The sequence below is a fragment of the Meleagris gallopavo genome, chromosome 6 (genome assembly GCF_905368555.1).
Source record: "Meleagris gallopavo chromosome 6, MGAL_WU_HG_1.1, whole genome shotgun sequence".
In the NCBI taxonomy this organism is placed as follows: domain Eukaryota; kingdom Metazoa; phylum Chordata; class Aves; order Galliformes; family Phasianidae; genus Meleagris; species Meleagris gallopavo.
Window position 1 is genome coordinate 14,586,063 of NC_139409.1, and position 27,424 is coordinate 14,613,486.

The window sequence follows — 27,424 nt, forward strand, 5'->3', positions numbered from 1 at the left end:
CAGTAATCTCTACCATAATCATAATCCTCTGTTGTAGCAGTGAACCACCATCCTATGCATTCATTACCATTAATCATGCTAGCCAGAATGCTCCTGACACATCCCATGTACTGTGTTCAGAGGGGAATGGAGAACACAGTGCACTGATTGTAGAAATACAGCCACACATCTGAGCTGGAGGTAAGGCAATAAAGCAGAAGTAGGCTTGCAGATCTATCATGACCCATCTTGATATATCTATCAAGACTTTCCACTCAGTTCTCCTTGTTTTCTTGTGTTCAGCTTGTTTCTTTGCCTACTCCTGCCCTTATTGTTTTCACCTCTAATTGCATGACACAAGTGCTGTTTGCTCAAATAGAGATCTGGTATTCTACTTCTGTTCAAAGACAACTTCATTAGGTAGTTCTAACTGAATAAAGCAGGTTGTTTCACATTTCTTGTTATCTATTAATTCTTCCTAAGTAAATTCTTCCAATCATTTCTGATGAGTTTGCAAAGATGTACGCATGATTTTGCCGAAAACTTCACAGGAAGTTTTACTGCTTACAGTTGCAGCAGCAGATGTCTATTCCCAAGCAAACACAGTTAACTCTGTTACCACAAGTTGCTTTGGGAACATGCATCTTAGAGCTGAATGTAATTTTCTGTCTTACTTCTCACTTTGTTAATTAATTAGGAAGTTTGTACAGCATTTCACCTTCAATCTCCAAGGATGACGTTCAGCAGAGAGCTTGATTCTTTCAAGCTAGTACTACAGACCTTAAGAAAGAGAGAAAAGCAAGGAGATGGGGCAGTCAGAGAATAGAGGCTGTATGTGCCAAGGCAAAAATCCTTCAGATATGGAATAGGAAAAAAAAAGCATGAGAAGTCACCTCTAAGCAGAAGCAGCTTGCTCTGCACAGTTAATGAATTAAACTATTCAGACTTTTACAGTTGTATATGTACATTTCTCACAGAGAGGACAGGGCACATGGCATTTTATTCTGAAATAAATGCTGTACAGTTGCATGCTGCTCATTTTCTATGTTTTGTGTGTTTTTTTTATAAACAAGTGACAAGTTTTCTGTATTGTAATTAATGCAATAGCACCTCCTTCATTTCGTTTCTTATTCATGTAGTCTAACAGATAATGAACTTTTAGAAAATTAGTCATAAGGAAAACAATAGCAGAATGTGTCAGTAGCAGACATACTGAAGAAGGGTACACATTGTAGTGGTACAATGCTATGTTTCTTTAAAGCAGCCTTTGTTAAATTGGTTAATCAACTAAGAGGACTGTTAATTCCCTATATTAAAAAAAAAAGTCAGAATGAGTCTAATGGACACTGTTGAGCATTTGAACTGTGCAGACTTTTGCTCACCTGATTAATAGGTAGAAAAGGATGAAATTTATGGACAGCAGGTATAACAGGAGAGTAAGTAGAAGCATATACAGGTTCCTATGACAAGGACAGAAGCAAAGTGAAGGAATTAGAAAAGAACTGAACTGTCAGAGATGGGGATGGGGGAAAAGCACTCCTCTTCCCCCAAGTTCTTGGAGTAAATTAAATCTCAATCTTTAATCTTCTAGAAGCTTCTTCCCTACCGGAAAGCTAGAGATCAAAAAATGTTTTCATAATACAACAGCATGTTTACCAAAGCCAATCCATGCAAGAATTAAACAAGTTAGTAACAATATCACTACAACTCAACACAAAACTAAACAGCACAGCCAGGAGATAAAAATGACCTATGTATGAAAAGCGTATGTCTCTGTTTCATGCACCATTAAAATGATAAACCATGCCAACCAAGACGGGAATCATTCTGCTGCAAGTTTAATCATACCCTGTTAAATAACAAGCCACTTATTTTGAGGATAGAGGAAGGAATACTTAATGAAACTAAGATACTCAAAAACCATCTGGAGGGAACTGCTAAGCCTATAGCACCTAGCAAAGGTGGGTTCACCATTCCAAGCAAAGCCTACAAATAAGCCCTGCCTCAGAGCTGGTCTTACTCAAAGCTGATTAGGCACAGCTTTACCATCAATAATTATTCTTCCTTTCAGTAGGCTAAAGCAAATACAAAACAGTGCACAGAATACAGGCAATCGTAGCTCATTAGAGTGGCCTGAAATGAAGCCTAATCAGAAGAGCCTCAGCTTTGATTAGCACTGGATGCAAGTACTTGGATGCCACATCTGAAATAGACACAACTATTACTACAGTAAGAGACCAACAGTTTGTCTAAAGGTCGATTTTTAGCAGCCTACCCCTGTAAGATTTTTATACTCCTTATCTGCTCAGTCCCAGCCTTTAGCACCAGTACCAAGATGCAATATGAGCTTGCCATAAAAATTAAGAGCATTTGAAATATCATTCACTGCTTTAACGTTACTGCAATACAGTTGGTAATCACATTAATCAGGGTCTCCATTAAAGCCAGCTGACAACAGAACAGGAATTTTCATTCCAGTAAACCTTACTGTTTTGATACTAAGGAAAGATTTCAAAGTTTGTTAATTTTTCTATACACAGAAAAAAAAAAAAAAAAGAAGTCTTCCACCAACTTAAGAAGAGGAATACAAACATAAAATCCAAAATTTTTTTTCCAAATAAAATGCATTTCTTTTCTCACAGTATGACACTTCACTGCCTACAGTTGTTCTTCTGATGTTAGAGCTACTCTTTAAATTCTCCAAGGATGTTTTATTGTACATGTAAGTCATTTATGAAGTCTCACAGCTTCCAACAAGTTTTCCTCAAATATGCAGCAATCATCAAAACAAGATGCTAGATCTCCATGTAAATCTCAACTGTTTTTTCTTAAATCTGTCTCTCTGAGTTAAAAACTTATTCTTTTATTTCCTACTTTATATTGCTGTCAGCTTTTCCATTAATTTCATGGCTTTTCTAAGTGTAGTCTACACATAAATGACTGTAACACCCTTAGAGAATTATCTCAACATGTAGACTACTGTGCAGAAGCATTTTGACTAACACTACTTAGTGTAACTATTTTATTGAAATGAATCTTTTACCTTTTGTTGATTAGAAGTAATCTAAAATTCTCTAACACTTCTATTTTAAATAGCTATGCTTCAGTAATCAAACCTCTAGAACAAGTTGAATCACTTTTCTAAGGACAAAAAAAAAAATCTAAAAAGGTGCACTTTGCTATGTTAACAAGAGTTACTTAACACAATTAGAAAAACTTCAGGCATTATTGTGAGCCAGCAAGCTGTGACAGAAGCATACACACCCTTGTGACAAATGCATAGCTGTGATTTGTGGAAGGTGTGCTTTAACTAGCTCAAAACACAGTAGTCAATTCAATATCTGCACTTTTACCATAAATTCAGCAATAGAAAGCAGTAAGTACATTGTAGTCTCAAAGCTCTTCTACAAATGGAGACTTCAGTGGCATGTTGCCTCGTGGTCCTCACAGAGCAATAACACAACACTGAAGAATTATAGATAATATTTCCAGATTTGAGCACATCTGACAGCGATGTGTTGTAACCTGTGTGGTCAGCTTGGACGAAGCTTTACATTATCTGTCATGTATATAATAAATCAGCATCACAAATATTAATATTGCTGTGTGCCTGATCAGACATTTTTTTTCCTACACAGTCAAGATTTCACTGACATTTTGGCAGAACTGCAAACGCTTGGGTTTAGTCTCCACATAGCCGAGAGCTAACATGAACCAACACAGTGGGTGACCTTATGTCATAGAAGCTTCCACTGCTAGCACTACCACATCAAAGCTCACACCCTTCAAGCACTTCATGCTCTCTTATTTGCTTCAAAAGCCTAACTGGTGCTATGCTGAGTGAAGCTGCTAACACAGCAGGGAGGATATGGGTGCTGGAGAGCAAGAAAAAAGAAAGAACAAAGGTTTTGTCTCTGCCTAAATCTTGGCAGCTGCTTAAAGCTTTCTCTCTGCCCCATTGTCTTTAGGAGTACATCTGTAATCTGATCTCAACAGTTGTCATTTTGGAGACTAGGCTGTTAAAAATGTGACCACAGTTTTGCTTTCTTCAGTCAACTATTTGTGCTTTAGGACATCTTCAAACTAGCAACCTATTTTTTCAGCAAGCCCAAACTGCAAAGATCAGTTTTCTTGCCTTTCAGTACAGTTAACTAACACACAACCACCGAAGAGCTCAGGTAGAGTTATCCTTAATAATGACAGACTGTCACAACTTCTTACGTTTCACATACTGATGGAACATCTGTTATTGTTTGCTTACCTCTACTACTTAATAGAAATGGTATTTCACAACTAAATAATTAGATCCAAGGAGTGCTGTTCCCTTTGGTAAAATTGGTATCACAGATCTTATCAGTGGAAATATTCCTTCAAAAATCAGAGACTTTTGGAACAACTATTTCATCTTACTGACAGTGTCATTTTCAAAAATATTAAACGCAGTACAGAAGCAAATCTATATTAGTTTGAATTGGGATTCCATTCTTGAAGTAAATCTTTCATTAATCCTCTATTTTTTTTTATTTTTTTTTCCTCCCTGTGCTTTGGATCATGTTGCAGAACGAACAGATGTTTGGATGAAACTGAGGACCTGAAGCATACTCCTGGGCTCCCATTTAACACCACAGCTGCTAACAGGCAGTCAGGCCACAGGAACAGACTAAATCTAAAACCCATCAAGTAAGTATGGCATAGATACTGGTCCTCATCAGTAATTTTTATGCTTTACAGATCCACTCCTGATGGCCAACATAACCAAAAAGACATTGCTACAGTGTGCTAATGGTGTGAACTTACCTTTCCTCCACACCTACCATCTCCTACTCTGCTCACTGATAAGACAAAATCCTTGTCCAAGAGGTTCTGGCTATCTACAAACAAAAAGATCACTAAAGACAACCAAAGGCTGAATGAATGATTCAGGAATGCTCTGGTGTCAGCACTTCCGTAGTGTTTCTATGATTGAACATTATTGATCAATTAAAAAAAAAAAAAGCATATGGATAGAGGCAACATAGCTTTAGCAATGTGAAATTCTTCCAAGTTCATCCACAAAGAAAACACTTGACCTTAAAGTCTTAAGCCATTTTCACATACTTTGGTGCATGTGGTGGAAAACTTGTAAATATTCCAGAAGCCTTTGAAGGCCACTTCCTTATTGCTTTCATGAAGACAGACATGAAGACATGTTTAAAAAGCTCTCACATTGGGAGAATTGCTTTTTAAACAAGCCTGACAAGAAGAGGAATAGCAGAAGCTAGTAACTACTATTAGGCATGCCTGTCTCATGGGATGCATCTTCAAAGCTGAAGCATTTCAAGCAAGATTATTTTTCTAAACAAGGTTTTCCAAACAGGGATAGAGTTACCTTCCTCAACAGCTGCTCAACTTCTTGCATCTGTGCACTACGATCAGTGGCAGACACTTTTGCATATTCCTGCTTTTTACTCAGCCTGCTCTTCCAATCTTCTTCACCACTCTTCTTCAGCAATGCCAACCTAGAAGAAAAACCATGTCAAAAGATTAGCTTTAAATACTATACCTCCCATTATCCTTACAAGCTACCTCTATTGCCTCAGTAATGACACATTCATGAAAATTTGAAATTAAGTTTTCTAATTGATTGCAGTTATTTACATTTCCATACACATATACAAAGCCCATAAATGAACAAAAAGCCTTTACTGAACAGGTCAAACAAAAAATATCTGACAAAACACAGACATCTAGATCTGAGAAAGGCACTCCAGTTAATTTGTATAGTCAGTGGAAAATGCCAACACAATCAAGAGAGGCCAGGATACAATGCACACCGTCCTGAAGTAGACATATAAGCAGGTCAGATAAATCACTGCTATTTTTCCTCTTCTTGTCAATAATATACAGAGATTGACTAACTCAGCTACGGATGCTTATGCTGTAGATGACCAAAGTTAATGAGATGAATCCTATCACTAATATTTATTGTACTCATTAAAAAAAGATTTTAAAATTTATCTTTTTTAAAACCCAAGAAGGAAAAAGTGTATTCAGCAGGCAGCTATCAATGAAGTCTCATCAGGCATGTCAAGTGATAACTTTGCAATTAGTGGTTGGACTAGAGTTCCGATGACTATCAGACTGCTAGAGAACATTTAACATCTTCTTGCTCATCTAAGATATTGCTGTCATAAATCAGTAGTTAAAACACACTAACAACTTGGTGCTACTGTGCTACAGCTGTGAACACTATCTGCAAGATTCAAGTGGTTTAAAAGATGCTTTAAGCTTAAAATGTAGATTACCACTAATCTCAGGTAAGCAGGATCTTGAAGAAGGGCTGTTTTCTAATCTTAACCAACATTCTGAACGTAGCACAGAGGGACAATGACTGTCCCCATGGGCAAGCAAATATGTTTGCTTTGATGGATTAGACCCTGTTTGTCCATGCAAATCCTGAAGTGACTAGTTTTGGGCACAGGACAACTCAGTTCAGAATAGAAGGTCCACAAATACATGAATCTTGAGCTTATTTCTCTCAGAAATTAAACATTTGTATGAATTTTCTAGCTTTCAGAAATCATTCCTAGTATTCCATAAAATGTATATTTGTAATACCTGTTCAAACAATTGCACTGTTCCACTAAGTCATTTTATTTCAGTTGAATAGTTTGAACATTTTGCTGCATAGCAAAGAACAGTTGAAATTTTGCTACATAACTTTTTTAAACCTAAAGCATTCCAGCAAGAATTACACTAAGACCCTTAACCCTATTTGTATTTGCACAGTTCAGTAGGTTGGCAACCTGTTTCAACCACAGGAGGTGAAGATGTGTTTTCAGAGATGTGACTACTGTAACTGCCATAGTAAGTATGTGAGGGTTGTCCTGAACCTACAAGGAGAAGGGAGGGTTAGGACTGAATAGGTCTAGCCAGAAGCCAAGTTTCAGACAGTTGCTTCCTGCAGAAATCCAGGGACTGTACCTGTATAGAGTACTACAGGGAGTGTACAGTGTGGACTACTGATCTCTTCAAGAACACCCAGTTGGTCCTAAGGCAGTAGGCTGAGGAAAACTGAGGATTCAGAAGACAGTAAATCTACAGCGTACAATGGCAGTAAGAATGTTAGTATTCAATAAGGCAGTTATTTCCTCTCTTCCTGCCCAGGCAGGCAGTGCAGGCAGGCCTAACTGCCTGGCTGCTTCATACCTCACTGCACGGCATGAATAGGGGTGAAGAAGCCTCACAATAAGGAGCTGAGGCCACGGTCATTGCTTCCAGAATGTATACAAGATTTCACTGTCCAGAACTAATCTTCCAGAGTGCATCCATGCATGTGTGAAACTGCACAGGAGACCAAGATCAGATGGAATTGCCATCACACTGTTGATTCAATAGTTATGTTCTCTCAGGTCAGCTTTGCTTAGAAATGATCTTCAGTAACTGAAGCTGGAAGGCATTTTGATCAGCTCAGGCCTAGAATCAGTTTGTTTCTAAAAATGTCTATTAGCTGCACAGCACAGAAGGAAAGATTTCTCTTCCTGTGTTTTTTTTTAAACCAGCATCGCTGCAGCGTTTTTGCCCAAGACACTGCTCCGAACAGCTTGGATGACCAGGAAGACAAAATCTCTAAGACTGTTTTTGTGTCTTTGGAGACTGCTCTCTTCTCTGTTATAAGGATGGATTATTCACTGTCATCTTCCATTTGTACATGTAATAAAACAATGCGTTCCTAGAGTAAGGCTACGTCTGTCTGATCCAAATGATGAAATCACTCCTTAAAGAAATTGGTATGCCCAGCATGCCACTGAAAACTTTACTGCTGTGCAAAACCTAAAGCCATGCATTTGTTATGAACCACGGAGAGAGCATTAAATTCAGATCACTTTGACTCAGCAGCCATTGGAGGGCATTTTTTTGTTTAAATAAAGATGCAAAAACTGCTGAATTAAATCACAGAAGCAAGCTCAACAGATCAATAGCTTAACTCAGAAGGCAGATAGCAGCTGATTCTTTGGAAAGTCTGCAAAGAAAAAACAATCAAAGACAGTTTTTGGTTCTAACTCTTGGATCTGTTTAAGGTCTGCTTACTAGGTTCATTGCATACATCTAGTTTTCCACCTTTAATAAACAATTAATTCATTATTCACTTTTATCGATCTTTACAGACTTCCTCCTTTTCAACCAAAAGTTCCTTTTCCAATCTGAAAATGTTTTACTCTGTTCTTGGAAGGAAAAGCTTTATTATATATCTGCCCATCTTTGCAGCTTTTTCTGTGTCTTTTTTACCTGTTACTGAGATAGAACGATGCAAAGGTGTCAGGACAGATTCAAAGCAAAAGATTTCACATTTGAAGGGAAATATGAGCAAGATTTGAACAATAATTTTGCCTAAACTAGGAACGTTGTATGTGAAAGGCCACGTAAAAAAATGACTAAAAGAAAACAAAGATGCATCTTTCATCTGTGGCAGTATTTCAGTATCTGACTGAACTTGACACAAGTTTCACTTCCACACAGACTCCATTGGTTGCACTTGACAGGTACTTTCCAGCGGCCATTCATAAATCCTAGAGGCCAATCTGAGTGAAGAAACTACAAAATGGAAGCTGATGGTCAAAGAGTTCACAAATTCACTACATGTGTGAACTAGCCTACATAAGAAGCTAGCTGTGATAACCAAACATCAATGAAGGCTGAAAATAAAGCCTAGTCGTGGCTTGTCTTGACAAAGATTGAATGAAAGGGAGGTCCACCAACTACTTATCTGTGGTTTTTGAAAATGTTGATCATAGCATATAGCTGACTTCTATAGAAGAGCAGACCAGGTGGCCTTCTAGCAACTTCGGTCTCCATAAATGTACAGATACAGGCTACATGCAACTGACACTGTGTTCTAAGTCCTTCAAGACATTCCCCTTCATGAAGGCCTCTCCCAGGCTTTTCATTTGGCTGAAATCAAGGTGATTATAAAAAGGTTTCCAGTCTAACACAAAACACAGCCAAAGCAACTGTAAGAGAGGAGTCTCTGTTCCCTCTCACCTCCAAGTGGCATGTTGGCAGAACATATATTTTCTGTCTTGAAAAATCATAATTTTCAGTCTTCGACATAATATTGGTAATTTAAAAAATGCCAGGTATGCACTCACCCCGCAAGATAATACTACTTCAGTGAAATAAGGCTTTGTGGAAAATCACTTTCATCCAGTGCAACAAGTATGCATCCTGCCCAAATATCATTACATCTGTGGAAAAGCTGTTCTTCCATAAGGTGAAAGAATGTCTGACACAGCCAGAAAAAAATCACTGGATAGGAAGATGAAGTTCATGAATGCAAACAGAAAAAGAAAAAAACAACAAAAAACCCCAGCAAAGAAAAAACGATACCTAAAACACAAAGTGTAAAAGGTAATTTTTAGCAGAAATGCTCTTTGAGGTTTATGAATAGTTGGCCCCAGCTACGGACAAGCAAAAGATAAAGATATAACCAGTCATTAATATTATTTTATTAATTCTGGGTCAAGAAGAAGACTACTGTGCTATTTTGGAAAGCTAAAATATTTTGATACCAGCTCTGTCATTTGCAGACATTTGCAGAGTCAGCATAAAAAAATTCCTGACAAGAAAGCAGGTATTTTACGGTGTTAATTCTGGGATTAAGTAGATAGCCACAAAGGCTTAACAAAAGCAATTTCATATTGTGGGTGTGATTGACGGTCTGACAGGAACATCAGTTCCTCGTGAGACCAACTCAACTGAAGCATTAAATTTAGGACCAAAACAGCTGCTAACACATGGACTTTCACACTCCTTCCAATATTCGTCTCCCCATCATGCTCAGGGAAAACAAATCATTTACTACCCCAAAATCAGAAGTTATTGGACTTAAATCTTATATGACCAGACCACAACATATTACAAAAGGATGGGGGGAGGGAAAGGTTGCATTAAAATGAATTAAAAAAAACCCAGTGAACTGAAGTTGGTAAGTAAATAATTCAGAAAGGGATCCAAGACTGTACAGCTGTTCTAGTTGCTCTGCTCTCCACTTTATGTTAAAGGGATAAAAGGGAGTGAGGATGCTAAAAATGAGGATGACTCACACACCTAGAAATACACGAAGCAAGCTTTGGAATCCTTCCTTGCCTCACAGAGTGATGGAATACTTTGACACACTGAAAGTTAAGAAGCTACTTTGTTGCATTGGTTCTACTTTCACTGTACAAAAGCTGAAGGATAAGACTATTTGTCAACTTGATGCAAACCACCATAACATCACTCACTGGACTGCTACTGGAACCCTTTCATACTCCACGGTTGAGTTTATACTCAATGTTTCAACTGAATTAGAATGAGTTTCATAAGTGCTACAAGCAGCTATTGTAATTCCAGCTAGAATTATAAGCACACAATAATTATCATTTAATTTCAGATTATAATGGTCTTAGGTTGGAAAAAATATTTCTAATACTCCTACAAACCTGTGAAGCTCATCATCCTTAAAAATCTCTGAGCAAAAGTCTTCTCTCAGAAGTCAAAATGGAAACTATGTATTTCTGAAGTGGGAAAAATCACAAAGCATATCCCCGATTTCCTGTACTCAGCTTACTAAGAGACCATTTCCATAAAGCAACAAAAAACCACACATTTTTTAAAAAAACACCCTGTAACTATTTTAACTGAAGAACCTGAGGAAGCATGTTGAGTATATCAGCATAAATGTAACTAGAATATGAATTTTTACTGCTTTCATTTCATTTTCTGATCTTCTTATTGATCATTCGGGTGGCTCTTTCAAAATCAGATTATCACGATCTCGCAAACAATAATTCTCATTCATCATCTGCCTTACAGGTGTGTCAAGCAGATTAGCTGCATATCTCCACTGTTAGCTTTTGACATCTAATAAAGCTCTATAATCACTGCTTAGCTTTCTGAGAAACAGGTTTAAACCTTCTCTCTTATATCACTCTAATAACTTATAACTTTATAGGTTTCAAAAAAAAAAAAAGAAAAAGAAAAGTGAAATTCAAGTACCTTTCCTTAATTGACATCGTTTTGCTGGAACTATCAAGGGCATCCTCAGTTGTCTGCATTTTGCTCTCTCCAGCAGAAAACATCTCACAGGAATTCTTGTAGAATTTTCCCTCCAGTTGTTCAGACAGCTCCTGTAGCCTACAGGATGGCACAGCTGCACTCTGTGAATGCGTCCTCGTTGCTGGCATGCTGGTGAGTTCAGTAGTAGGCTCAACATGGTCTGCCCAGTCAAAAGAAAAGTGCTGAATTACACTTAGCACTATTCTCAAACCTTTTTTTAAAATTACTAACACTAAAACAACTGATCTGCTTTTTCATATTCAAATCACACGCTGTCCTAACAGAGAAAAAAAGTTCTGTCTGAACTAGCATAGCAAGATTAATTGTTCAGTATTATCTGCTGCATAGACTGGTCCCTTCTGACTGAAGTTCACATGAAGCTGCAGAGTATCATGTTCAGTACTCAACTCTGAACTTCATACAGCTGAGGCACAAACTGCTGCTCCTGTCATCATGCCAACAGGAGAAAAAAAACCAGACCGATGAAAGAGAGAGGGGAACAAAGAGCAGGATAAAGAAAGGAAAATTTAATAAAGTTAATATATAGGTAAAGCATTTTAATGTACAGGTAGCACACTAGGAGAATATTTAATAATTTAATGAAGATCTTGTTTTCTAGGAAGATCTTAGGGACATATTTTCCTGAGCTGCAACTCAACCACAGGAAAAACTGCCCTGAGAAAAAAATAAACGCATGTTATCTTCATTTTTCTTTTTGAAATTCTGCAAGCACAACATTCCCTGTTACAGGTCTGCTCCTGTTCTATCCGTTCTGTCTCCCCAGGAGTCAGAGAAATTTAATTAGGATGGTCACTGATTTGAGGAATACAAGCAGAACCGTATCTTTCTCCCTACATCTGTTTGGAGACCATTTACATTTAAAATAAATTAACTTCATGGATCAATTGCAAAACTGTTTCCAGCACCACAGAGCACTCTTCACCTGTACCCCAACCTAGTAAAAAAGAAAATTGCTCTAAGAATTACTTGATTTACATTTGTCACAACACTGATAGGAAAATAATACCACTGCTTAAAAAACCACCCACAACTAGCTATGTATGTCCATATGCAGTTAATATGAAGACAATGACTCAGAGCAGACTCCACAGTTTGCAGCAGATACTTGACCTGGAGCACCTAGTTCAGTGTGTTCAGGATTTCGGAGGACAGGGGCAAGAGCAATGGAAGAAAGAATACATCTTAACTTCAGCATATACTACCATTTCTTTCAAAGTAAGAAAATATCAGTAAAAATGAGCCATCTCTAAGGCATGAAGTGTTATAAGAACAACTAAAAAAACTGCACTTCCAAAACTTAATGGCTGAGAAGTACATGCAACATATTAACTACTGCTTTCACTAGCTCAAGCAGCATTAAAAAATAAAAACGAAATAGTCTCGATAACACTTGAAAAGAAGTTGTAAAACAGAAACACTGCTGTTTGCTGAACCAAATTACACCAACAACGAGTACATATACTGCACCTCTGTGCAAAGTCTTGCTTTTCACATCACTTTCCAAATCCATTTTTTCTTCAAAGGAGTGACTTTCTGTGACTTCCCATTTACCTTGCATGGTATCAATTTCCTTCCTTTCAAGAGGCTGAAAAAGTGGTTGTGAACTAAACAGTTCCATGCTGCCTTTCCTCAGGAAGCTGTAGGCTGCCTCTTTATGGTAGTCTCCTGTTTTTTCAAGAACAGGATGTGTGGTTTCATCCTCAAAGGAGCTGTACTTTCTAATTTCATTAGCCTCATGTGCTAGAAACCTCTTTCCCTCTTCGTCATGCTTCTTTGATGCTCTTTTGCTTTCTAGCACTTCCATTGAGGGCTGCCACTGTTCTGACTTCTGTGTGCGTTTTCCTGATGAGTCTGAGCTTTCTGCTGAAGCGTGGAATCTCAAATCATCTTTTGTGGCAGCACTCACACTTCCATCACTACGTGGCTTTGCATGCACGTCTCCAGCAAACAGTGCAGAAAGGGCAGAAGCCATTGCTGAAACTGATGTTGAAACTGTACTTGACAGGGGAGTAAGTTTTCCACTTTCGTTTTGAACCTATGAACAAAAAAATAACAGAAATAAAAAACAACCTGAGAGTTCCAAAATCATCCATTTCCAAGAAAAGTCAAAATCGTACATTCCCAAAAAAAGTGTATCACATTAAGTTCCTCACAGCAGAAGGTGTGCTTCCATACGAATATACTGCTCTACAGAAAGAAAAGGAGAGCAACAATGCCCCCATAATTTGTCTGCAAACAGGTGATTCCACCCAGGGTAAAAATGACTGCACATGAACAGTAGCATCGTTAGCAGTAAAGGGTATATGCATAGCATGCAGTACGACATGTCAGAGCTCCATGAAAAGATTTGTACTGACCTGGTGCTGCACAGCACTGGGAAAAGAAATTAGTTCAGGTTCCAGACGCCGGATGACATGCCATGTGCCCAGGCTAATCAACTCTGTGTCTCAGCAGGGCTAATTAGCTTTGGCACGGCTCTGCTCTGATACGGTCATGCAGCTTCCAGCTCTGGAGCCAGCACAGCACCACAAAGAGCATTCTGTGCTGACAGTGGGCACACATTTCTGACACTTTTGCTACAAAAATCACCTTCGCAGAGGACTGTTAGTCTGAGACTTTTGGATTCCAAACATTTTCTGTCCCATACATCTCTGAGCAAAATATTAAAAGAACTCCAAATTTGCTTTGGTGGCCTCTGCAGTACGTTTTCTACACAAATACAATACTTTTTCTGAAGTTTTTCTAGACAATTGAGATGAAAATTTTCCCTGAAATGCAGAGCTTGGCATTTTCTTCTCCAAAGAGGACAAAGGCAGTGAGAGTATTTGTATGCCTTCAAACAAATCAGGAGATGGCTTTTGTTTGACTTATTTGCTGTTTTCTTAAACTGCAGGGCTAGAGAACAGCATGCAAAAGGAGTTGACAAAAATCACACCATCAGGAGACAAACAACTGAGAACTTACAATGCACATGCAAATTCCACAATACACTCATAAACACATCAGAAAGCAGAGCAAAGACTACTACAGTAGCTCAAAGATTCAAAAAAAAAACATTAATAAAATAGTTACCGGTTTACTCTTTTTCCATTGCATCTATCAGAATCAGAAACGTAGAGGAGATCAGCAAAGAGATTTCAGCCTTAATTACAAGACATTTATTTACATTTGCAATTACGTATTTTGCGAATGAAACCTCCAGTTGCCTATTTTGTTACTGCATTTATATTTCTTCCTACAAAAGCCTTAACTGTCTCTCCAAACTCCAAATGCACAACACGCTATATGAAGTCTTTTTGCCAACACATTCTCACTGCACTCTGATTCAGAGGCAAGCCTGGTTTCTTTCGCTAGGTTCAGAAAGAGATGACAAAACATGCTTCCTCTGCGTTTCCTTGCCTAAAATTTAAGTTCATCTGTAAAAGCCTGACAAACTGAAGTGACTGTCACTGGCTTCTTTCTCCTCTGCTTCAGCGCAGTTCTGTTGATCACATTCCTGGCCCCCAAACATATTAGTAACACCATCATAGAGGAGTCCAGGATGTGACAGTAGTTAGCATTAGAAAATGAATGCAAACAGTGCTCTGTAATGCCTGGAAATCTTTATGTATACATGCCAATTATATACTCCTGCTTCAAGGCATAATGTACAGTTACATAGCCATACAGCTTTGCACCAATATGGTTAAAGAATCCTACCTTCTCACAATTCTATTATTATATGGAAACATGTAAACATGAATGAGAATACGGAAAGAAAAGTATAGGAACTTTCTCACACTCAGATTGATCCAAATTTGTAGAAGCAGAACATGCAAAGCTGTTGTCCCTAAGGAATGGATTTTTCTGTTGTGAACATCAGCTCTGAAATACTGGCCACTCTGATCTCAAACTTCACTAAAAATACATTCCTTTCCAGTTTCGAAGAATTCTGGAAGGGGAAGCCCAATTCCACTCCACAAATTAAATCACTTCATTTTGACTGGAAATTTCTAAATTTCAGAAGTATTCTGCTTTGGGGGGAAAAAAAATAAAAATTAGAATCAATGCCCTCTCCTGTAAGAAAACGACAGAGCAGAGCCCTAATGATGGAAATAAATAACGCCTTCAGGAAAGCATTTGAAAGATGCACATCATAGACTTCAATAACGAGATGTGTCACAGTTTTCAGCCCTTTGGTCAGGAATTTACTTTCAGAAGACATACAGCATTGCACAGGAAAAGACAGATGCTATGCAAGGTACAGCATGCACTCATCAGGAAAATGACATACTCTTAAAGTACTAAAAAAAGAAACCCATATAAATGAACTCAAACATTTTGGAGGATGCTGTTCCTCTATGTCTGCTTCTTGACAAGTTTTTTCCTGTGAATATGTCATGACCCCTGCGTGCAGCTTGGAGCAAAGACCAGCTGTCATGGCATCTTACGCAGAAGCTGTTTTCTCTGATGAAAAGATACAAACAAAAAACAGCTAAGATTGCACTTACCTGCTCAACTTCTCCAAGAGTGACTGGCTGGGTCTGGTAACGAGTATTCATCCTCCTGTGCCTAATATCTCCTCGACTCCTTGTGGATATAGCCCTGGATACTGGCTGAGACAGTTTGTTAAACAAAGCCATCTTTTCCGCCAAGCTTAATGTGGAAGAATCTGGTTCATCGGATTGATCTTGCCCCATCGCCTCTTTGGCTGCTCTTATCTCCTCTTTAGCTAATATTTTTTGGTGTGCTGATGCCTGCAAGCTGAAGAAACAGAACTGGAAATGAGTTTTAAAGATGCTGTTGCAAAGTTTTAAAATCTTAACCTGAGAGAAGCAGAAGAACTTGCATATGAAGCATAATAGCCAATGTAATGTAGCAGCCTAAGTGATTATGCAGTGGTTCAACATTGGCACGAAGGGTTCCAATTAAACAGCTGAAGATTTAAAGAAATGTTAATTTTTCAATCACAAATTCATTTGATTATGATACCACAATTTTTGGGAAGGGAAACTCAAGACTGAAGACAGGCTTTTGAGACCTATCGATTTATACATAATACAGATCAATGGAGAGATATTTAAGATGCTGCTGTAGAACAAACACTTGTCCTACACTGTAATTTATATAAAATTCAGCTTCATTAGAAATAATTTGTGGAGCACATTTTATAAAACATGTAAAAGATGGATTTAAACTCCAAGTTAGTGCGGCTTTTAGGTTAGCATAAATTGCAATCTCTCTTTCAATTTGAAGGAGAATAGAATTCGTGTTTATTTTTTGTTTGAGTTATATGGGGTGACTCAGTAATAAAAAAATAATTTTGTAATTTACTCCATTAATTTTTAAGATTGTATGACCAATGCTGAAGGCAGACACATTCATCCATAAAAGCTGTAACTGCACTTGTCTCTACAATAACGTTTTATTCACCTCTAGCTAAATTCAGCTACATTTAAGGAATTAGTATATATATTTTCTGTTGTGCTCTTTGCTGAAATGCTCTTGTTCAGAACAGGCAATCAGTATTTTGCAACGTTACCTATAGGTGGTGCAATTTCTTATCTTTCCTTAAATTTCACAAGCTAAAAAATATATGTAGAGACAGACAAAGAGGGTATGTCCGGCTTGTGAAGTCAAGCACCCAGCTTCGGTTTTTCATGTCAGGATGACATTATTGTATAAAAACATAACAGAGCGAAGAGGCTTCTGCCAGGTCTGCTCACATGCAATTTCATGTTTTTCACGTATAAGAATAGGTGAGTGTGGTTAGAAAGATCCTAAAAACAGATGCTTGACAAAAAAAGCTGCAACGTTTCATCATGCAAACAAACATAAATGAATTTGACAAGTGTTTTAGATATTCTTGAAACGAGTTTTCACTTGACACATTGAAAAAGGCATTCAAGACTTTAAAGATGCATCTGCTATTGAGGAATCTTGTGCTCCATGTAACATGCATGTTTATCCCCCCCAGTACCTGGTAGGTTGTACAGTGCTCTTAACTACAGTGGGACTAGGTACTCTTGTCACTACTGTGTGGGTATTCACAGAACGTGAAGCAGGGGTAGTTTCACTTTAAAGAATTGCCAAGGAAGGAAAATTCACAGAGAGAGAGAAGAAAAAAGCATTAAGAAAAGCAATACATTAAGTGTTAACTACAGAAAAGACCAAAAACAAAACAAAACAGAAAAAAAACAAACAGCAATAATTTTTAATTAACAGAGTTACCTGCTATGAACTTTGCAAAACAACCTCAAATACTTCAGAAGAACTAAAAGCTTAGAGGAGCAAACAGGTTGTCTCTTGAAGTTGCTGTTACCCATAATGTTATCTTTTAGCAGACCATTAGATGGATGTCCATTTGCCTTTTTTTTCCTTTTTTTTTTTTTTTTCCTATTTTTCCCCCAAAAATATTTTCCTTCTTTTAGGAAAGCTTCATGATGTCCGAGCAGAGTGCAAAAAATGTTTTCAAGATGTACACTTGAAATTCCACACTCTAAAAGGTTTACCCCAATACAAATACATTACATGAGAAATTGTGCAGACTTCAATCAGTGCAAAATAACCTTTTCATTTGAGTTACAATCCAGTGCTATGAATAATCCCTTTTTCCTAATCCACAGGTTCATAAAACTGCTAAATTACAGTTCATGCATTTGATACTTTACTATTCCCTCTATTTCAAAAAGAGAATTTCAATATAGCTTCCCCTGTGGTTCTCAAGGAAGTCGGCCCTTAAGAAAACACATTCTTTGTGCTACAAAGTTGTAAACACCACATATATGGAACTTATTCCCAGATTTAAAAGCAGGAACCAAGGTTAGAGCCAATACATGCACAAGACTTACGTAGCTGCAATGACCACTTCCTCACTGGTAATTGGCTGCGTGTGTGATCTGTCCTGCAAACGCCGCATTCTTCTCTCTACTGCTGAGCTTCTCGTAGGTGGTTTAGGAATATTCTTCATTTCAAAAGATTTTTCCATTTCCTTAGAAGACAAATGTCAGAATTCAACCTGTGTAAGAAAAGTTCTAAACACTAATTTTTTTTCAGCCTTCTTGGTTGCAAAGTATTAATTTTGCTGATTGTCCACCTCTGAATTAGAAGCAGGCTACAATCACATAATAGGCATCACGCAGTTAAAATTAACTACACATCTCTTTAAATAATGTTCTCAAAGAAGGCTTTAAAGCAACAGGTCTGCTGTGTAAGTAAATGAGATAAAGTAAAAAAAAAAAAAGTACGTACTTGGACTTGGTTAAGTGCATTACACTTCATTCTTATTAACTTAGTGACCATCAGCATCTTGAATATGAAATATTCAGCTATGAACTCAGCAACCTTCTGCATCTTGAACATTAAATGTTTACCTCTATTTTCTATTAAGAAAGTTTAATACTTACTCTAAAAAGCAGCCTCTTTGCAGCTACACTTAGTTTGGCTCGGTCATCTAATTTTTCTTCGTCTACAAAAAGTAAATACGGAAAAGCTGATATTAAGTTAAAGTTTTTCTGACTAAGAGATTTCTGAACTCACCCTAAATGATGTTTAACTAATGAGAAAAACGTTGGAAGACAAAAGATGACTGCACTCTCTTTCAGTTGAAGATATACCACGAATAAAATTGTATAAAGTTTTACTTGTATTTACATGGATAGCATCAGAGAAAAATTCTGGACAGGCTTACTAGAGCAAAGGAATTTTCTTCATTGCAGCTCATGTCCTTTCAGGTTAAGTAGAGAAACTTTTATGAATGATCATATATATTATGGTAGCCTCTGATAACACACAGACTAAGAAACTTAAACTAAGAAAAAGATCAGTCTCTTAAGGCTCATTATTCACTGTGCTGCACATCTATTTTCTCTCAGTCAGCCAGACATGCTGGTCTTTCTGATTACCACCTTGTTTCCCCATTTTTCAGAGGTTCAGCTGGTATCCTGAGGAGCTGAAATCAGCATCCTCCAGATCCAACAGACAGCATCTCAAAGCTGCAGAGTATCAGCTTTCAAATAGCACAAGGCATTACATCTAAATTTAGCTACTCATGAGATTAGCTTCTTAATTTGTGCCAGACTTGCTGAGAGCGACAAGAGGAAAAGAGAGGCAAGATGGCAGACAATTATATAATTTAATAACCAGCATCTTCCAACATTCTTAGCTAGAAAATACCAATATGATTTTCCCATTATAACAAAGTCTTTTTGTTATTAGACTTAGAACGCGGCTCAAAAGAAGTTTTTGGTTTTTTTTCCAGTCAGATAAATGTAATTATGTTGAAAAAGCAAGCCACTCCATCATCTGCCCCTCATATATGCTTAGATATCTGCAGACTTTCAAGCTTAAGTGAATTTAAAATCAAGACTGCAGCAGAACGTGGCCCAAGGAAAAGTGGTACTTCAAATATATATAGTTACTGATGCTTATTTTCAGATGGATTTATTTTTTGCATTATCAAATACCACTTCAGTAAAGAAAGCACACTCATTCCCATTTCTTCCTTTGAAAATAGCATAGTGACGTACCGTCAGCAGTTGGTATTTCTGCACACAAAACGGACCTAGTGAAAAATAAACAGAAACAAGTTAGCTTGAAAGAAGACATCAAAGATTAGACTCAAACTCCATCTGAAGCAGCAAGACCTCAAAATTCTTAAGAATAGAGAAGCCATGCCTATCTTTCAAGGTTCAACAACTTTCAACTAATTCCTCTTATAACATCCTTTAATAAAATTGAAAGGCAAGCAATCACATCCAAACTTTACTAAAGTAAAAATACTAAAGGATAAGGAAAATTATTTTCTGTTGATCTCACAGAAGACTAAGGTCTAAGATTTGCTGCCCGGTCTATTAACATCAAATACGTAGATTTGATTGCTCACAATCAATGAAACAGAGTAGGATGGACTCTCTATTCTATATAATTCTTTTACGACAACAAACAAAATCATTTATCGTCAGACAGGTGCAATACTTCACAACAACTGACTGTCAACCACTTCACATACAGAGATTTGCAGCAAATTGCTTTCTGTTGATTTTTATTTTGTAAGAAACTTCACACCCAAGTCAATTGGAATTTATTCTATAACAAATGCTTGATTTTTTTTTTTTTTAAGAATGATAACCTTTTAAAATAATGATGCTAACAAGTGAACAAATTTTCTTGACACGCTCACATCTCCCTGCACCAGAACGCTACACAGAGCTGCACACATGCCTACCTATCCATCTCCTTTCGTTCTGCTGATGTTATAGGTTGGGTTTTAAATCGCTCAGAAGTCTTTCTATTTTCACCAGGAGTGAAATAGCGCCTTGGCCTTCGCGGCCCTCTTTCACGGTCACCACCAGCAGGCAAAGCGCTGCCTGACGTTGACATCTCAAACCGAGATTCGCTTTTAAACCACACGATAGAAAGTGCATAGAAAAGAAAACAGAAGAGAGAAGTAAAGCATAGATGTAAGCACCTCAACAGTTCAACAGAGATCACTCTGCATGCTCCTCCAGTAACATGCACAGACGGACACATTTCAGCTCCCCACACCACAACTCGCACTAGCAAGCAGAAGCACGGAAGCGGGATTCAAACCATCTCAGCCTCCAATACACACTGGTGAGAGCTAAGCTGTGTGCTGTAAGTGCCGAACACAACTGATGTTGAGTGTGTGTCATTTTGCCAAGGACGTGCAACTTTCACACGAAAATACGTCTGAAATGTCACCTACAGGTCTGTTTTCTTGCTGGCATGAGCAGTTTCCAGAAAGACATTACGGAGCTGGGCAACAGAGACCTTTGTGTCAACCATGCCCATCTCGCCATTTGCTGCGTTTGCTTCCATGCTCTTACTATGAAAAGCTTCTAGCTTAGGAGGCACAGTATAGTCAGACATTGAGCGAGTCAGGACTTTATGCTTTGACACCTTCCAAACAGGGCCTTTTGCCTGCGCCGGCTGCGATACAGACCCGCTCTGTATGTACATGACAGCTTCGCTCCTCTCCATGTTCTCAGGTGTCTTCAGCTGCTGCTCAGGCGCCTGCTTATTTCTGCACTCCTGCTCCTGCTGAACATCTGAGCCAACCTTTGGCTTGCCTGCAGATGAACTCCCCACACCGGTATCCAGGTCTTCTCCTCCAAATAGGCCTTCATGGCTCTTCCCTTGTTTGCGAATCTCAGATGGCAAAATTGGCCTTCTGCCTTTGGAAGCCTGCTCGCCCTCCGGGGATTCCTCTTCGCCAGGCTTTACTCCATAAGCCAGCGCCTCTTTCTTTTCACCCTCCAGTGCAGTGGCTGCTGATGATTTTGTTAAGGGGCTGACACTGTCTGGAAGGAGGCGGCTGCCAACAAAGATGTTTTCTGGTTCTTCTGTTGCCATCAGCTGAGCTGTGTGTGCAACGCCAGCAGGCTGAATATAGCCATGTATTGGTTGGCGGACCGCGCTGACGGGCTGATTGAGAACCCTGTCAAAGGCAGATGTTTCTGTCTGAAGAGGCATGTAGTGGGCTGGCACTGGCTGGGATTTTCTCTGAGATACACTGTCTGTGACAGGTTCAGGGCTTCCACGTGCACTTTCCTCTTTCACCAGTTTCTCTCTAACTTTTACTCTTTAAGAAAGAAAAAGGATTAAAGCCGTGAACAGCAATACCCAACAAGGGAAGGAACATAGATACCTACTGTGGGTATAGACAGCAGTATCGTGTTAAAATAAAAAATAAATGGTATATATAAGGAAGTCACATTATAATGCAACCCCTTTCTACCCCCCAAGTATTCAAAGTGATATTGCTTAAAAACATTCAGGGAGAGTCACAGGTTCTCAAACATGCATGGCTCCTGAGAAAACATTATAAGTGCAAGCCTCAAAGCCCTAGGTGAGATGGCTACCACTGTTTGGAGGGCTTGAAGGGGATCAAAAGAGAAAAAAAGAGACAAATCTTGGTTTGAAAGTAAGCAATCCAGCTCGAAGTATGTGCAATTCCAGGCTTGCCACCATCATACTTTGGAATGTTTATGTTACTAAAAAAAAGTACTACTTAGAAAAAGGGAAAAATTTTGAGAGAATAATTCAGGATATCCAAAGTTATCCAAAACATTAACCTTTCTTGTCGTTATTTCTTTTCTCCCCAAGAACTGGTGCACTTGTTAGTGAAACTTCTCAAGTTTACTCAAACACAAAGTTTATTCAGTCTGATAAAGTGATTCTTTCAACTATAATGCACGTATCAAGCATTTTCCAGAACATCCACAATGACGTTAGTATCGGGTTATAAGAATTATTCTAACTAGGAATGCAGAAAAAAGTCTTCCTGCAGTGCTTTGCACGGTAGGCTAAAGGTATGTGTTACTGAATGGGAGGAAGCAGCTGCTTGTAGCTCTGATCAAGAGCTTGATATATTTTTCAATATTACATTATTACTTTTTTCACACCATCACCTTTGGAATTCAATGAATTAATTGTAAGGAAGGCTAACATGGATTGGATTAAGATGGAAAAATCTGTTGGTTTGCAGAGTGCAAAATGAGATAAAATAAGTAGTTACAAAAAATAAGGGAAGCTATTATGATAACAGTTGTGGAAAAGTGAGGGGCATTTATATTTCTTCAACAGAATATCAATTAGTCACAAGTCACAATAAAAGCAGATGCTTCAGAAAAGTTTAAACATTTGCTTATCTGCAAGGAACAATACTTTGTAACTCACTGCTGTTAAGGGAAAGTAAAGGGCAAATGTTAAATCATGACAGGGTAAAGGGGAAAAAGGAGAGCTTCACAGTCCACTTGTTAGCCACACAGCTCTGTGATACCTGGAGGGCCAGCTGATAAGAGATGGTGTGTCCCCTTCTGAATCTTTCTGAAGGAACCATTCAGGTTTTGCTTTCCCTGCACTACTACAGAAAACAGAACTTCAGGTAGTTTTGGAGAAGGTTGCAATGCATGCTCACCCTCAGCTCCCACTCTTCCCTCCCCCATCTTCATCTCAAAACCTTGGCGTTTTTTAAAAAAGATGTGATTACTTTGTTACTGAAAATGGTTAAGGAAAAGGAAAGTACAGCACATTAATAAAAATACAAGGTGACAACCTGTGAAACAGACTATCACATTTCCACAAATGACTACATTGCCTTCTGAGCACTGTTTTGTTGTTGTTCTTGTTTTTTTTTTTGCAAAGCTAAGTTTGCCAAGTGTATATTGTTCAGAATTTGAGAAGTAAAAGCCACTGTACAATTTCATTTTTGCCACTGCAGCTTTGAAGGGTATATGTAAGGATATCCCTATAGCTTGCTGAAATTGTTCCTTTAGTGGTAAAAACCCGTCACAGCCTGCAGGTTCCAAAGGAAAGTAGTATGAGTTTAATGAAGTTAGAAACTCAGGTGGCATATTGTACTTCCTAAGAAACTCTCTGGGGCAGCAGGAATCGAATCCCCCACTCTCCCAATGCTCCAATACAGCAGGTTCAGAGTGCAAACACTGCAAGCTCTCAGAGCCACCAGATGAGGTGTGCGGTGTAACTGCACGATTGGAAACAAAAAGGAGCAGGAAAAGCAACCCCTGACTTCCTTCTGCCTCTTTAAAGGCATATAAAGACAAAAAACCTTGCAAACTTACAAGCCCTACAGGAAACGGTGTTTGCAGCTACCCCCCTAGCTTCCCCAAGCACTTGCTCACTTCAATGCACTATCATCAGAAAGAAGAGATCACAAGGGGCTTTCTGGCCCCACTGGTGCTTACTCCCACAGGGTGACAACACAGGCTGCTTTCCATTATGATCAGATGGGTCTGAAAGAACTCCTCACCTTACACTACAGTCATTTGGGATTAGAAATCCCACCAAGCTCCAAGTCTTCTGCTTCGATTTTTCTTATCTAGTCATTTAATAAGAACAGTTGGAAAAGAGCAAATCAAAGATGGTTCTTAAGATACATTTACTTGCAGTAAATACACTGGCAAATCTGAGAACTCACCGACAGCTGTCACCTCATCCAAATCTAGCTTAGAACAAAGCCGAACACCAACTGCTGAAATAACTTCTGCACACTTTTTCCAAATGTTTCTGAATTCCTAGAGGAACTGACCAAAAAGGAGGCATTCATGGGAGCTTTAACAGGAGCAGACTGGTAGCTGAAATTGCTCTGAAGAAAGTAAACTTCCCTCGTCTCCTGATATGTACTTTGGCTCATTTTATAGTGGGCAGGGCACAAGCAACATTTATTTGTACTTGATCATTCATCCTTTGAAGAGGGCTGTCAGAAGAATGCAAGCCATATTTTGAATGTGAAGTTAATCAGCAACTTCAGCAGTAGAATATATACAATGTCAAACAATACCTTCTCAGCACTTTGTTGTCCTCTCAGTGATGGATTATAGGATTGCTCATTAATACACTTAAGACTAAAGGCACAGAGCTTCCATACTTACCCCAAACTAACCTGAATTTATTTTCTAGTTTAAACTCATCGAGCTAAAATTTAACAAAACACAGTTTAACAACATATATGATGGAAAGCTGCTTTCAGACCAGCACTGAGCTGGAAATTGGGATTTAGACATTATTTTATTTGAACAAATCTCTGGGACTATTCCTACATCAGATTCCACATGAAAATGGATTTTAGTACTTTACTATCTGGAAACAGATAACAACCAAGTCTTAAAAAACAGGAAGATCTTATAATTGGAGCCTGCCTCCAGTTATTGCCAAACACAACTGACCCATACTGTTACACACAGCATTAGATCTCAGAGTGACATACAACTTCAAACAAATGAAGAAGTATGTCTACCTTGAAGACTGTTTCCTTGGTTATTTCTCTTCAGCCTAACTTCTGCAGGACCTTTTATCACAGAAATAGGTAATGGCAGAAGTGGCAGATTTAAAGTGAAGCAGCTGGAACATATTGACTTGATATGCCTTCATCCTACTCAGCCTGAGTTTGCGGCTGTTTTATACACATACACTAGAATAGCACACTTGTTAGCTCTGATTCCTTTAATTGGTAAACTATTTTCATGAGAACCAATCCTTGATCTTGAAAAAGCAGAATTTAAAAAATGAAAAGAGCTTTATAAGAAAGCTGGACTTGTCCATATAGAAAGCTCATCTTTGAACAAGCCTGCAAGGAGCTCTATTCAACAAGAGCTGCTTTGCCAGAACAACTGCAGCCCTCCCAGTGCTGCATGTAGCCTGCCTAATCTTGAGCTGGAAGAGAGAATTTTCTAGAAAGCGTTTCAGTATCTCATTGGTTCCCCTCGCAGAAAAACAGACTGTGGTTGCTTTAAGAAAATAAAGTTCCTTTTACACTGCAGCTGACACATTCTTGGCTATGAAGTTTGATATGCTATTCTCTTTACTTTTCCAAGGTTGAAAACTTGATCCCTTCCTTCACCTTATAAAGCAAAGAAAATAACTTACAAAATTAAGGATGAACCTGCCAAATTACTTCCTTCCAATTGCTCAGTATCCCTTCCTATCAGTAATTGGATTAGCCAAGAGATGTATCTTAAATTGACCATCTGCATCAAAGGGATAATATTTTGTAGCAAATGAGTTGAGACTGCTTCTGAGATTTGTGGAGTTTGGAATAACCTAGTCAGCTCAAAGCTTCAATACAATTTTCTTATCAATTCTAAGGGTGACCTTACTATGATTGCTTTCCTTACTCTGGTAGCAGAACTGTAAAATTACATCAAATCACAGTATGTTTCCTAACATGCTACCTTTTTTTTAATGACAATATTCCTTTAAAATCTAATTTGAATTGGAAGAGTCCAGAGAAGGTGAGCAGGATTAGAAGTCAAGTGAATAATGAAAGGAGATAAAAAAAATACTAAATACTATCACTATTGTTTCCTATTCAATAAAGTGAACCAAAAAAAAAAAGAAAGTAAAACCACCTTCCAGCACTTTTCAGGCAGGTGACGTGATCAACACAAAAGGCTGTTAACCTTGACATTGAAGATTGAGCCATCATTCAGATTTCAAGGTACAGTTGTACGAGTTTGTAAGTAAGGCTGTAATCATTTGACCACTTCTATATAGGAATCAAGTTTCATGATTTTGATGGAAAAGATACAGAAATCCAGTCAAGGTACCTTCTTTCTGAACTCATTGCTTCCATGGTTACAATGGCCAAATTTTTCAGCTTAAGCAATTCACCTGCGTAGAAACAGTCAGCAAGGCTCTATGATGAGCATGTGTTTAGAGTGCAGTTCTCACTGTAATTTCTAACATTTTTAACTGCAGCATTCTAACATAACTTCTGCTTAAAAGTTCTGATTTTTCATATAAGCGCCTATCTAGAAATTAAAGAATCAACACTGGAGAAAATCATACTATTTAAAAATTCTTATTCACTTGTTTTCAGTTACCATGACACCTTGATAGACTGTTTTTAAATTACATTGTGAATCTGCGATGTGGAATTTGTGAAAAATACTTTTTTTTCCTGTTGGAAAAATCTGGTAATCGTTTTTATACATTAGATTTGTCAAATCTGAAGTAATTCAGCATATCAAGAGGGAGGCTGTGTTCTCCCAGTTCATCATGGAATTTTTACTGCCTCTCTGCCCCTTCATACATACCCTGATACTATCTGAGCTATCAGCTATCACAGTTCAAAAGAGGTTTTACATTTTCACAGCAAGAATACAAATCAACTATCCTTTCAGCTAACCCAAGACACTTTTCAGCTTTTAACTCTGAGGCCTATTTTATCTTGGCAGAAGCTGTCACGAAGCTATTCAAATCTTCACTGATAAACAATTCGTATTTGCTTGGAAACTGCATCCAAACAATTATAAGATATAGAGGGAAAAAGTTAAAAGCTTGCTTTAACAGGTAATAATAAAAAAGCAGATTTATAACCATATCTACTCCTATTTCTAGTTTGTAAAAATAAAGATATTTAAGAAAACATCAGTTATTTCACTCCCCCAAGAGGAGCATAAATTCTGCAAATACAAAGGTAAATCAAGCACATATCTAATCACAGAAATACAGATATCCACACTGTTGCATCACAAACACATCACAATTCAAGAAACCCAACCAATCCAGTTTGCAAGGGGGTTGCTAAGGGGGATGAGGGATACAGCATATCTGCTACGTTGTTTGAACTAGAGAAGATCAGGTTTTGACAAGACCTGATAGCTGCCTTCCAGTAACTAAAGGGAAAGCTGTAAGGGGGAGAGATTTGGATTAGACATTAGGAAGAATTTCTTTATGCAGAGGGTGATCAAGCATTGAAACACTTAGAAGCAGTGAATCCCTAGAGGAGTTCAAGGCCAGTCTGGATGGGGCTGTGGGCAAACTGATCTGATGGGTAAACAAGTTAAACAAACAAACTGTATGAACAAATGAAAAAATCCTTGTT

At 38.1% G+C, this 27,424-nt stretch overlaps 2 protein-coding genes and 1 long non-coding RNA gene across 28 annotated transcripts in view; 1 reads left to right on the forward strand and 2 right to left on the reverse strand.

Annotated features, from left to right (window-relative positions):
• ZNF438 (zinc finger protein 438) overlaps positions 1–7,695 on the forward strand; it is a 128,007-nt gene extending 120,312 nt beyond the window's left edge. Inside the window, exons 12-14 of the transcript XR_014884195.1 lie at positions 4,540–4,659; positions 6,748–6,825; positions 7,521–7,695. The gene's annotated coding sequence lies outside the window, so the exon portion shown is untranslated. The remainder of the gene's footprint in view (positions 1–4,539; positions 4,660–6,747; positions 6,826–7,520) is intronic.
• SVIL (supervillin) overlaps positions 1–27,424 on the reverse strand; it is a 130,598-nt gene that overhangs the window by 27,639 nt on the left and 75,535 nt on the right. For 5 of the 26 annotated variants that reach the window (XM_085227142.1, XM_085227141.1, XM_085227126.1 and 2 more), the window contains 13 exons: positions 22,859–22,942; positions 20,783–21,658; positions 20,282–20,452; positions 19,584–19,618; positions 18,462–18,523; positions 17,907–18,046; positions 17,036–17,131; positions 15,567–15,819; positions 14,149–14,172; positions 12,544–13,111; positions 10,996–11,215; positions 5,348–5,477; positions 1,362–1,439 (listed from right to left, as the gene is read on the reverse strand). In XM_085227142.1, coding sequence (XP_085083268.1) covers positions 1,362–1,439; positions 5,348–5,477; positions 10,996–11,215; positions 12,544–13,111; positions 14,149–14,172; positions 15,567–15,819; positions 17,036–17,131; positions 17,907–18,046; positions 18,462–18,523; positions 19,584–19,618; positions 20,282–20,452; positions 20,783–21,658; positions 22,859–22,942 — 2,737 coding nt within the window. The remainder of the gene's footprint in view (positions 1–1,361; positions 1,440–5,347; positions 5,478–10,995; positions 11,216–12,543; positions 13,112–14,148; positions 14,173–15,566; positions 15,820–17,035; positions 17,132–17,906; positions 18,047–18,461; positions 18,524–19,583; positions 19,619–20,281; positions 20,453–20,782; positions 21,659–22,858; positions 22,943–27,424) is intronic. The other 21 variants (XM_085227135.1, XM_085227133.1, XM_085227132.1 and 18 more) reach the window with 19 other exon arrangements.
• On the reverse strand, positions 23,201–27,420 carry LOC146544087 (uncharacterized). Its single transcript, XR_014884197.1, has 2 exons — positions 24,017–27,420; positions 23,201–23,917 (listed from the first exon to the last, which is right to left on the reverse strand). It is a non-coding gene; the product is annotated as an uncharacterized LOC146544087 (long non-coding RNA).